Source organism: Chiloscyllium plagiosum, unplaced genomic scaffold (genome assembly GCF_037043375.1).
Source record: "Chiloscyllium plagiosum isolate Xiang-an unplaced genomic scaffold, Cpla_swu_hap1 HiC_scaffold_16, whole genome shotgun sequence".
NCBI classification, from domain to species: domain Eukaryota; kingdom Metazoa; phylum Chordata; class Chondrichthyes; order Orectolobiformes; family Hemiscylliidae; genus Chiloscyllium; species Chiloscyllium plagiosum.
Genome location: NW_028270154.1, coordinates 83,894,310 through 83,907,766, shown reverse-complemented (window position 1 = coordinate 83,907,766; position 13,457 = coordinate 83,894,310). Strand labels below are relative to the sequence as shown.

The 13,457-nt window shown below is 43.0% G+C and overlaps 1 protein-coding gene across 5 annotated transcripts in view; it reads right to left on the bottom strand.

Annotated features, from left to right (window-relative positions):
- LOC122556803 (sialic acid-binding Ig-like lectin 13) overlaps positions 1-13,457 on the bottom strand; it is an 89,992-nt gene that overhangs the window by 65,528 nt on the left and 11,007 nt on the right. For all 5 annotated transcript variants that reach the window (XM_043704007.2, XM_087995484.1, XM_043704005.2 and 2 more), the window contains exon 2: positions 11,740-11,858. In XM_043704007.2, the coding sequence (XP_043559942.2) occupies positions 11,740-11,791 (52 nt within the window). In that variant the 5' untranslated portion in view covers positions 11,792-11,858. The remainder of the gene's footprint in view (positions 1-11,739; positions 11,859-13,457) is intronic.

Below are 13,457 nucleotides of genomic sequence, written 5' to 3'. Positions count from 1 at the left end.
GGTTGATAACCTGGGCCAATCAGGAAAGCCTTGACTGACCACAATAACCATGAGAGTCTAATCTCCTCAATTGAGGAGTGACTCCGAGTTCATTGGCACAGCCAGTGTACTGTGCACAAATAAATAAAGGGTGACTTGGTGATAGGACCTGGCCTCTGTGCTGTTATTTCAATATGTAGGCCTCAGGCTGAGTCTTTGTGTGTAGGTCCCAGGCTGAACTTTTCTCTGTAGGCCTCAACTTTGTGTATAGGTCCCAGGCTGAGCCTTTGTATGTAGGCCCAAGGCTGAACCTTTATATGTGGGCCTCAGACTGAGCCTTTGTGTAAAGGCCATGGCCTGGGCCTTTGTGTGTATGCGCAGTGCTCAGTCTTCGTGTGTAGTCCCTGGGTTGACCCTTGTGTGTGGACCGGGTTTCTGTGTGTGGCCGAGACCTTTGTGTTTAGGCCTCAAGCTGAAGTTTCCTATACAGAAAATAAAAGTATAACGAGGAGATGAGAATCTCAATTCAAAAACTGATTCCGAGCTACCTGGCCACAGCTAATGGACCATGCACTCTTAAAAAAAGGGTGACTTTTTGATAGGATTGGGCCTCTGAGGAGTTATTTCAGTGGCGATTGGAGAAAGCTGAACTTGCCTGAAGAACTTTCACTTGCACCCATCTTCTTGGAGTTGGGGAACCGGGGAGACCGTATCGGGATTTTAAAGTATGCTATAAACACAAGATTAGAATCTTCTCAGTTGAGGCCCTGACTCCGAGCTGTCTGGTCACATCCAGTGTACTGTGCACAGGTAAGTAAAGGGTGACTTGATGATAGGAACCGGCTTTTTTGCTGTAACATCAGGGTCTAAGAATAAGCGGTAAGCCGTTCAGGACTGAAGTGAGGAAGAATTTCTTCACTCAGAGAGTTGTGAATCTGTGGAATTCTCTTCCACAGGAAGCAGTCAGGGCCAGTTTTATTAGATATATTCAAGAGAGAGCTGGACGTGGCCCTTATAGATAAAGGGTTCAAAGGGTATGAGGAGTGGGTGGGAATATGATATTGAGATTGCATGATCCAACATGATCATATTGAATGGTGGGACAGGCTCAAAGGGGCCAAACAGCCTAATCCTGCACCTATTTTCTATGTTTCTAATGGAGTCTGCAGTCTCCATCAAGAGCTGTCATTGTTCACATGCTCTGAGCTGAATAATCAACATCTATGGTCTCAGAAAAAGGTCAAGTGCAAATGTAATGTAAATTCACACTGATAACTAATTGCAAAGGACAATAACAAAGCCCACAACATGGGAAATACAAATCTTCAGCTAAATATGAGTGTAAATGTGGATGTGTGATAACCAGTATTGTACATTGTGAGCTACAGTTAAGCACAGAGGCTTTTCACACTGTGCATTGCAAAATGAATTACCAGCAGGAACTCGGTCAACGTCAGCAGCACAGTTCAGGAAAGTTACTAACTTTGTGGTTCACAGGAGATTCCTAGATATGAGTGGATCCACAGTGGTACTGGCTGCCCGGGGCAAACATTTCAGAGTGGTGCCCTCAAGTAAATCTTAGATCCTGATTATGAATATTGAAAAGTTCTGATCTTGTTTCAGTTATGGGGGTGGGGGCAACTCTTCCGCAACCGTTTTCTATCTTCGCTGCTTCAACGTCTGATCTATTCTCACCGTCTTTTCCAATAATCCCCTTTCACCATTTAATCACTCCTGGCCTCCAAACCTGTCCTCTGCTATTTCTATGCAAACAATCCTTCCCCTGTGTCTATACTTATTTAAAACTGTTCATTTCTAATCTCTGCTTGTTGTGATGAAAAGTCATTGACCTGAAACATTAGCAAGACAAATGTGACAGGAAGCAGGAAATTTATGCAAATGTTTTCTATTTCTATATTCCATTTTCTATATTGGAAGAGATCCCTTTGCATTGCTCAAGCCAACTCTTAAAGTAAGTAATTCTACAAAACTGCATTAATTACACGAATGCACTGTGAGTTAAAAAGTCATTATGGCACAGGAACAGGCCATTCAGCCCATCTGTTCTGGGTTTTCTCCCCTCCCATCCCACTGCAGTAATCACTTTAAACATGAGAGCCCTGCTCTTTGAACATTAACATATGAAAACAGTAGTCCTGCAGACGAACCACTTGACCTGAAATGTTAACTCTGATTTCTCTCTACGGATACTGCCAGACCTGCTTATGCATCAATTTCTGTTTTTTTTGTTTCAGCTTTTCTTTGTCTGCCTTATCGAAGTCTGTCATAATCTTGTATGCATCCATTAAACCTCTCTTTCATCCCCTTTTCTTCAGTGGAGAACATCCCTAAATTCTCCAACCCAAACTTGTAGCTAAAATCTCTTACCATTAGCTTCATTAAGCTCCCCACCTTCTCACTGACTCTGTCATCCTTTGTAGCATATTGTGGCCATAACTAGGTACAACATTCCAGTTGAAGTCTAGCCAATCTATATTCTGACCCTCTGTTACTTCTGCTAAATTGCATCACAATGCAATTACCTTATCAGGTTCCATCTTTCACTTCCCTGTACATTCTGCTGTTATTTTGCGGTTTATTCATATCATCCTTACTGTCAGCAATACCTTCAAGTTTAGGCAAAAATCACACAACGCCACGTTATAGTTCAACAGTTTATTTGGGAGCACTAGATTTCTGTCGAGGTTTGTTCAACATATCATTTCAGCTGCATGACACTGCAATCTTTTGCAATAAATTCAGTGTCTGATGATCATCTTTCACAGCTACTTGATGAAGGAGCAGCACTTTGAAAGCTAGTGCTTCCAAAATAAAACTGTTGGACTATAAACTGGTGTTGTGTGATTTTTAACTTTGTCCACCCCGATCCAAAATCGGTATTTCCACATTCAAGTTTAGCATAATTGGCAAATTTTGAAATTTTACTCTGATTGCAATGTCCAATCATATATATACATATATATATAAAAAGGGTTCCTTGTGCCTTTGGAAACATTATCCTCCAGTCTGGAAGAGTAAATATTTGCGGTGATGTATTTGTTTCTGGATTTTAGCTAACTTTATTATACCAAGCTGAAACTTAGAACACAGAACATAGAATAGCACAGCACAGAACAGGCCCTTCAGCCCACGATGTTGTGCCGACCACTGATCCTCATGTAAGGTAAACCTAATGTACGAACCCTGTAATTTCTGTGACCATGTGCATGTCCAGCAGTCTCTTAAATATCCCCAATGACCTCTCTTCCACAACTGCTGCTGGCAATGCATTCCATGCTCTCACAACTCTCTGTGTAAAGAACCCGTCTCTGACATCCCCTCTATACTTTCCGCGAAACAGCTTAAAACTATGACCCCTCGTGTTAACAATTTCTGACCTGTGAAAATGTCTCTGGCTATCAACTCTATCTATGCCTCTCATTATCTTGTACACCTCAATTAGGTCCCCTCTCTTCCTTCTTTTTTCCAATGAAAAAAGTCCGTGCTCAGTCAACCTCTCTTCTTAACATAAGCCCTCCATTCCAGGCAGCATCCTGGTAAACCTCCTCTGAACCCTCTCCAAAGCATCCACATCTTTCCTATAATAGAGCGACCAGAACTGGACGCAGTATTCCAAGTGCGGTCTAACCAAAGTTTTATAGAGCTGCAACAAGATCTCACGGCTCTTAAACTCAATCCCCCTGTTAATGAAAGCCAAAACACCATATACTTTCTTAACAACCCTGTCCACTTGGGTGGCAATGTTAAGGGATCTATGTACCTGCACACCAAGATCCCTCTGTTCCTCCACACTGCCAAGAATCCTGTCTTTAATCCTGTACTCAACTTTCAAGTTTGACCTTCCAAAATGCATCACTTCGCATTTATCCAGGTTGACCACCATCTGCCACCTCTCAGCCCATCTCTGCACCCTGTCAATATCCCGCTGCAGCCTACAACAGCCCTCTACACTGTCAATGACACCTCCAACCTTTGTGTCATCTGCAAACTTGCTAACCCATCCTCAATCTCCTCATCCAAGTCATTAATAAAAATTACAAAGAGTAGAGGCCCAAGAACAGAGCCCTGTGGAACACCACTCACCACTGACTTCCAGGCAGAATACTTTCCTTCCACTACCACTTGCTGTCTTCTGTTGACCAGCCAATTCTGTACCCAGACAGCTAAATTTCCCTGTATCCCATTCCTCCTGACCTTCTGAACGAGCCTACCATGTGGAACCTTATCAAATGCCTTGCTGAAGTCCATATACACCACATCCACCACTTGACCCTCATCAACTTGTCTAGCAACATCCTCAAAGAACTCAATAGGATTTGTGAGGCATGACCTGCCCCTCACAAAGCCGTGCTGACTGCATTTAATCAAGCCATGTTCTTCCAGATGGTCATAAATCCTATCCCTCAGAATCCTTTCTAACACCTTGCAGATGACAGACGTGAGACTTACTGGTCTGTAATTGCCAGGGATTTCCTTATTTCCTTTCTTGAAGAGAGGACTTGCTCCCTATTCCATGACATCGAATTTTGTTAAACAAGCCAGCTAGGACGGTATTAGGCAAAAACTTTCAAAAGTTGATTGAGAGGCTATTCAGGATAAAGGGATGGTTGGAAAGTGGAGGCCTTCAAAAATGAGGTAATGTGAGTTCAGACGTAATATGTTCCTGTTAGTGAGAAGGACTAGATTGGTAGGTTTAGGGAATACTGGATGACTAGAGAAATTGAAGCTCTGTTCAAGAAAAAGGAGGCATATGTCAGGTATAGACAATTGGGATTGAATGAATCCCGAGAGGAATATAAGGGCGGTAGGAGTATACTTACGAGGGAAATCAGGAGGGCCAAAGGGGACATGAGATAGCTTTGGCAAACAGCGTTAAGGAGAATCCAAAGAAACTCTACAATACATTAAGGACAAAAGAGTAACTATGGACAGAATATGGATAAAGATCAACAAGGCCATCCATGTGTGGAACCACAGGTGATGAATGTGATACTAAATGAATATTTAACATCTATATTTACCATGGAAAAGGATTTGGAAGTTGGAGAATTTGAAGAAATAAACAGTGATATCTTGAAAAGTGTCCATATTACAAAGGACGCGATGTTGGATATCTTAAAACACATAAAGGTGGATAAATCCGCAGGAACTGATGAGATGTATCCCAAACTTTGTGGAAAGCTAGAAAAGTGATTGCTGGGTCCCTTGACGAGGTATTTGTATCATTGATAGTCACAGATGAGGTGCTGGAAGACTGGAGGTTGGCCACTATTTAAGAAAGGTGGAAAGGAAAAGCCAGGGAACTATAGACCAGTGAGCTTGACATCGATGGTGGGCAATGGGTAAGTGGGGGAGGAGATGCCCCCACTCACCCATTGTACTCTATGCTACTCTCTCCCCACCCCCACCCTCCCCTAGCTTATCTCTCCACGCTTCAGGTTCACTGCCTTTATTCCTGATGAAGGGCTTTTGCCCGAAACGTCGATTTCGCTGCTCCTTGGATGCTGCCTGAACTGCTATGCTCTTCCAGCACCACTAATCCAGAATGTGGTTTCCAGCATCTGCAGTCATTGTTTTTACCTATATAATTGGAAAGTCAAGGGCTGATTAAGGATAGTCAATGTGGTTTCGTGTGTGGTAAATCATGTCTCACTAACTTAATTTAGGTGTTTGAAGGAGTTATAAAGAATATTGATGAAGGCAAAGTGATGGGACATTGTCTATATGGTCTTCAGTAAGGTGTTCGACAAGGCTCCACATGGTAAACTGGTTAGCAAGGTTTGATCATATGGAATCCAGGGCAGCTAGCTGTTTGGCTTGAAGGTAGGAGACAGACAGTGGTGGTGGAGGGTTGCTTTTCAGACTGGAGGCTTGTGACCAGTGGAGTGCCACAAGGATTAGTGCTGGTTCCATTGCGTTTTGCCATTTATATAGATTTGGATGTGAATATAGGAGGTATAGTTAGTAAGTTTACAGGTGACACCAAAATTGTTGGTGCAGTGGACAGTGAAAATAGATTATATAAGAGTACAATGGGACCATGATCAGACGGGCTGATGGGCCGAGGAGGGCAGGTAGAGTTTAATTTAGATAAACCTGAGGTGCTGCTATTTGGGAAGGCAAACCATGTCAGGACTTATACACCCAATGTTAAGGTCCTGAGGGATGGTGCCGAACGAAGAGACCTTGGGGTAATGGTTCATATTTCCTTGAATGTAGAGTAACAGGTAGACAGGGTAGTGAAGAAGGCATTTAGTATGTTCGCTTTTTCTGGTCAGAGCATTGAGTATAGGAGTTGGGATGTCATGTTGTGGCTGTACAGGACATTGGTTCAGCCACTTTTGGAATCCTGTGTTCAGTTCTAGACTCCCTGCTATAGGAAAGATGATATTAAACTTGAAAGGGTTCAGAAAAGATTTACAGGGATGTCACCGGGGTTGGAGGGTTTGAGCTATCGGGAGAGGCTGAACAGGCTGGGGCTGTTTTCCCTGGAGCATTGGAAATTGAGAGGTGACAGTATAGAGGTTTATAAAATCATGAGAGGCAATGGATAGGGTGAAGAGTCAAGGTATTTCTCCTAGGATAGGGGAGTCTAAAACTAGAGGGCATAGGTTTAAGGTAAGAGGGGAAAAATTTAAAAGGGATCTAAAAGGCAATTTTCTTCACACAGAGGAATGAGCTGCCAGAGGAAGTGGTACAACACTTAAAAGGCATCTGGATGGGTACATGAATAGAAAGGGTCAAGGGAGGTAAGGACCAAATTCTGGCAAATAGGGCTAAATTAATTGAGGATATCTGGTCAGCATGGACGAGTTGGACTGTAGGGTCTTTTTCTATGCTGTACAGCTTTATGACTCTATGATATGATTATGTCACACGTTTCTTAAAATCCCTACACACAAAATCCACCACGTTCCTGACAACAACCGACTTCATTATTTCATCAAAAACTCTCATGAAGTTAAGCACAAATCCATCCTCTTACAAATCCATGTTGTTCCTCTTCAATTCATTGCTGCTCAGATGCTTGGTGAATATTACTCCCATTATTGCTTGCAAAAATTTAGCAAACTGATTGACCTGTAGCTACCAGAAATGTCTTTCCACTCGTTTTGAACCAGAATGTTGTGTGTAATTTTCTGGCATCTCCTCCATATGTGGAGATGCTTTGAAATTTACGGCAAACCCTTTCGCTATCTGCACGCCTGAATATATTTAACCCACTTAATCCCTGAAAGGACCCATCCCACCGCTTACATTCCCAGGCTAGTCGCTGAGTTTTGAGTTCCCTTTATGTTGCTTGACATTCTTTCCTTAAATCCAACCTTTCGTTTTCCTTTTCACTTCCCCTTCCCAACTTATTGTATTTGGTCCGGGGCTCTTACATTTGGAATTCATCTGACACACATCATGCACCCTCTGTTTTGTTGTCATACCTATGTCCTCCATCTCTCTTATTATCCGAGAAATCCTGACTCTGCTTCCAATATATTTCTCCCTTATAGAATTATGCCCAAAACTTCAAGTATCGTCTTAAAAGTCATCCGCTGTTTCATTACAGTGTTCCTGTCAGTGCTTGTTTCTATTTTACCTTGGCCAGGTGTCCTCTCATTACATTAAGATCATCCCGTGAATTCAAAACCTGTCTTAATTTTCATCATAATCTTCCATCGTCTGCCCCTTTCAGATATTGTACTTTGTCCTTTTCTACGCCCTCAATTTGTGCACCTTACTCATACTATCTCCTCTGCGCCCTTTAAATCTTCTCTGACAATGTTAATTATTCTCCTCTGAAAGTTTCATTTCAAGACCACCACAGCCTCATTGCTGTGAAGTAAACTGCAGCTGAAATCAGATTTCCTTTATTGAAATAGCAGCTTTGAGTTCTGGCTTTCTCTTTCATTAATATAGAGATAGTATAGTTGCTTGCATCAATTGAAGAGCTGGGAAATACTTGCATATTCAAAACAGATACTTCTATTTCATTTTGAAAACATGTTGCACCGAGAGATTTGCTACTTGGTCAGTAGAGCGTTACTAAAGGGAAACATATGCCTGAGATTTGGCTCTCACCCTGTTATAGCTAGATACAGGACTAAATAAATTACTTGATGTTATGCTTTGTAACATTATTTCAATATCAGACGGTGTGGAAGGATGAAATATTGTCAGAGTGTTATCTCTATATTCATTAAATGCAAACTTAGATCTAAAGTTAGAGTTTTGTGATAAACTCTGGGCAGTTTTATAACCAAACACCGTGAACTATGTTATCTTTAGACAGTTGTGGTCTCCTGACAAAAATGCGTCAATTTTTCTTCCTCATTCTGGAGAGTGTAGTTAATGTGCTTCTAACCCACCAAAATCCTTAATCACGTCAGCTTCTGCAATCAACAGAATATAAACTTTGTTCTGGCAGCTAGACAATTATAGGAACATTGGAATTAGGAGCTGGGGTAGGCAATCAGCCCTTTGAGCCCTCTCCGCCATGATCCCAGCTGATGATTTCCATGATTCCACTCCTGCCTGCTCCCCACAATCCTTTAGGCCAATTTTCATCAGAAATATATCGATTTCTTTCTTGAATCTGTTGATTGATTCTGCCTCCACTGCTCACTGGGGCACTGAGTTCCACAGATTCATAACCCTCTGGGAGAAGTAGCTTCTCTTTCCTCTCTATGTTTGTGATCTCTTGTTCAGGACTGTCCCATAAGAATCATAGAATCCCTACAGTATGGGAGCAGCCCATTCTGCCCAGCCAATCCACACTAACTCTCTGAGGAGCATCCCATCCGGACCTACTACCCTTTCCTAACCCTGTAATAACCACGGCCAATCCACCTAACTTGCACATCTTGGGACTGTGGGAGGAAACCAGAGCACCTGGAGGAAACCCACACAGACACCAGGAGAATGTGCAGACTCACACAGTCACCTGAGGCTGGAATCAAACCTGGCTCTCTGGCGCTGTGAGGCAGCAGTGCTAACCATTGAGCCATCATGCTGCCCACAGGAGAGTGTAAGGGGGAACATCTGTTCAATGTCCACTTTATCAATCCCCTTCAGCATCTTATGTACCTCAATAGATTCTCCCTCATTCTGCTGAACTCCAGCAAGTACAAGCCCAAGCTGTTCACTTGCAACTCATATGACAGCCCTTTCACCCCTGGGATCAGTGTGATAACTCTGTCCTCCCTCTTTCAGTCTGAATGTGAAAGTAGAGCACATTGTGATCACTCCCTCCAAGAGGATCTTTAGCAACAAGACCATTTACCAATCCTTCCTTATTACGGTGGCACAGTGGTTAGCACTGCTACCTCACAGCACCAGAGACCCGGGTTCAATTCCCGCCTCAGGCGACTGACTGTGTGGAGTTTGCACGTTCTCCCTGTGTCTGCATGGGTTTGCTCCGGTTTCCTCCCACACTCCAAAAATGTGCAGGTTAGGTGAATTGGCCATGCTAAATTGCCCATAGTATTAGGTGAAGGGGTAAATGTAGGGGAATGGGTCTGGGTGGATTTCGCTTCAGCGGGTCAGTGTGGACTTGTTGGGCCGAAGGGCCTGTTTCCACACTGTAAGTAATCTAACCTAATAATACCAAACCTAAAATAACCAGTTCTTGGGTTGGCTCCAGTGACACGTTGGTCTAAGAAGCAGTCCCTCACCAACTCTCTGACTCTTGGATTGACACATCAAGTCTGCCCTGCAGTCGTTCAGAGGTTAATGTTTCCTTCTTGATGTGTGATGGCCGGAAGTGAACACAACAGTCTTTTATGGAGGTCTGACTATTCAACTCCCTTGAGATACACTGTCATCGAGTCATAGAGGTTTATAGTATGGAAACAGACACTTCGGCCCAACTAGTCCATGTTGCCCAGTTTTCACAATGAATGTAGTCCCATTTGCCTGCGCTTGGTCAATATCCCTCCATACCTATCCCATCCATGTAACTCCAAATGTCTCTTTAATGACAAAATTGTACTCACCTCCATCACTACCTCCAGTTTCCCCTTCCAGACACTCGCCACCCTCTGTGTGAAGAAATTGCCCCTCTGGGCCCCTTTGTATCTCTCCTCTAAGTGTAGACTTCCTTACCTTGGGGAAAAGCTGTTGGCTATCTCCCTATCTATGCTCCTCATGATTTTGTAGACCGATATAAGATCATCCCTCGGTTTTCTGCACAGCAGGGAGAAGAGTCTCAGACTATCCAAATGCAAACCTTTCAGTCCAGTTAGCATCCTAATAAAGCTTTTTTGCACTCCTTTGAGTTTAATAATATCCTTTCTATAGCAGGGCAACCAGAACTATACACAATACTCCAAATGTGGCCTCACCAACGTCTGGTACAGCTGTAACAAGACATCCCAACTCCTTCACTCAGTGCTCTGACCAATGAAAGCAAGCATGCTGAAAGCCTTCCTCACCGTCCTGTCTACCTGTGATTCCACTTTCAAGGAGCTATGAACCTGTACCCTTGGATCACTTTATTCTATAACACTCCCCAGAGCCTGACCATTGTCTGTGTAGGTCCTACCCAGGTCTGAATCACCAAAGTACCGCACCTTGTATTTATCTATATTAAACCTCAGCCCACTGGCCCAGTTGATCAAGATCTCACTGTATTCCCAGATAACCTTCTTCACTGTCCACTGTAGCACTAATGTTGGTGTCATCTGCAAACTTACTAACCACACTTCCTAAATTCTCATCCAAATCATTGATATAAATGATGAATAACAGTGGACCTAGCATCGATCCCCGTGGCACACCATTGGTCACAGGGCCTTCAGTTTGTAAAACACCCCTCTACCACCATACTCTGTCTTTTACCCTCAAACCAATTTTGTATCCAATTGGCTAACTCTCTCTGGATCCTGTGAGATTTAGTCTTACTCACAAACCACCATATGTACCTTGTTAAAGGTTTTGCTAAAACCTATGTTGAAAGAACACATTGTGACTATCTCAAATGAGTTCTTGCCTCTCTAAATGCCTGTAAGTCCTGGCTCTTAGAATTCTTTCTAACATCTAACCCACAGAGACATTAGGCTTACCGGCCTGTAATCCCCCAGTATTTCCCTGCAGCCTTTCTTAAAAGATGGCACAACATTGGCCACTTTCCAATCTTTGTGTACTCCACCTGTAGCTGACGATGATACAAATATCTCCGCTAGGAACCCAACAATTCCAGTCCCAGTCAATGTTAGGAAAGTTAAAATCCCAACTATTACAATCTTCTTATTCTTGAGCTATCTGCAATCTCCCTAGGTATTCAGTCTTCAACCTCTAGCTGATTACTGAAGAGCTTACAGGACAATGCTATCAAACTGATCTCCCTCTTTAAATCTCTCAGTTCTACCCACATAGATTCAGTGAACGAATCCTCAAGAACGTTTTCTCAGCAGTGCTGTGACATACTCCCTAATCAAAAATACAACGCCCCCTCCACAGCATCTGTACCCCAGAACATTGAGGGGCCAGCCCTGTCCCTCCCTCAGCTGTGTTTCTGTAATAGCTTTAATATCCCACTTACCTGAGGCTGGAATCAAATCTGGGTCCCTGACGCTATGTGGCAGCTGTGCTAACCACTGAGCCACTGTGCTGCCCATAATTTGCATCATGTCAGTAAATTATCATGTTGTCAAAAGACTCATTAGAAGAGGGGGAGAAAAAAGACTGGAAAAAATACAAACACAAATTAATGTTTTGATATAATGGTTAATGGAATTGGATACTCACCCTGGATGAGACATAGAACTATAAGTGCCAGGGTCCAGTGTGATGTGGTCATGGTGCAGATCTCACCCTCGATAGGACATGTACACACAGCAGACGGGGACAATCAGACTCATTGACACCTGCACAATAGACAAGGGACCACAGTGAACAAAGAGATGATTTACAACAGGCTGAACAATGGATGCTGAGTGAACTGCTACATATATCAGAACAGGAACTGATCTCTCATTGTAGTTGTGGACTCTCACCCTGTCTACACCTCCTTCAGGATATTACAATAATTAAGTGACTATTGTAATTAAGAAAGACTTTAATGTTAACTATTACCTTATTTCTTTATTTTCTACTTATTTTCTGAAGTAACGCTTAACCTTTTAGCTCTGTTACTCTTACTACTTTGTAGCTAAGTCTTTTCATACACAGGTACCTTGGTACTTTTAATGGCACCTTGTGTGGTGGCATTACACACTTATCACTGTACTCCTGTACTTCTGCACCTCAGTAGTACTGAACAATAAAATCTAAATCTAAATCTAAAACCTCTGCAAGCAAATCATTCATTGGCTGGAGAGGATGAATCAAGTATCCAGGAAAGGGTTAAAATTCTGGATCGTGCAGGGAAGAATCAAAGAGGAAATTTCACCGCTATATGCAAGAAATGATGCAATACAAAAAATTCTTCGTTCCCTTTTATAAACTGATCATCAAAATATTGGAGATGATGGAATAAAGGCTGTCAGATGCTCAAAGGGTGGGAGGTCATGGACTGAAGTCTCCAAGTGTATACTCAAACAAACATGGCAGAATAAGCAATGTTTAGAGGGATATGGGCTAAACAGAGGTGGGGGGATTGGTTTAGTTTGGGTTTATGGTTGGTATAGACTGGTGAGAACGAAGGGTCTGTTTCTGTGCTGTATGACTCTTTGAGTCTATGATCTGTAGTGGGAGGCTCATTCACACCTTGAGATCAATGTCTCCTGCTCCATCGCCCCAGTGTGTCAATATACTCAATGCTGCAAGTAAAGCATGAAGGAGGATGCATTGGTGCATTGGCAGGTAGGGGCCTGACAGTGAATGGAAGCTGTCAAAAAGTGTGGTGTTGGAGAAGTATAGCCAGTGAGGCAGAATCCAAAGAGCAGGAGAGTTGGTATAAGCTCTTCATCAGAAATGTTTATGCTCGAAACGTCAACTCTCCTGCTCCTCGGATGCTACCTGACCTGCTGTGCTTTTCCAGCATCACATTTCTTGACTCTGATCTCCAGCATCTGCGGTCCTCACTTTCTCCTGGTGAATGGAAGCTCTCTAGGTTGTGGTGCAGGGCAGGGCATAAAGTTTGGAGAGTATCCTTCCGTCGCATATGGTGAGCAACTTCAAGGCTGTATTGATGGGACCATTTGAAACACCGCGATTAGTGGCCACCATCTCAACTCCTACTGCATCACAAATTGACTCCATCCAAAATCTGAGTGCAGCTGTGAAAGCTGCCATCAAAGTCTTTTTTTCACTTATTCATTCACAGGATATGGACGTCACTGGCTAAGCTAGAATGTATTGCCCATCCTTAATTACCCATAGGGCAGTAGAGCGTCAACCACATTGCTGTGGGTCTGGAGTCACATGTAAACCAGGCTGGGTAAGGATGGCAATTTCCTTCCCTAAAGGACATTAGCGAATGAAATAGGTTTTTCTGGCAATCGGCAACAGTTTCATGATCATCA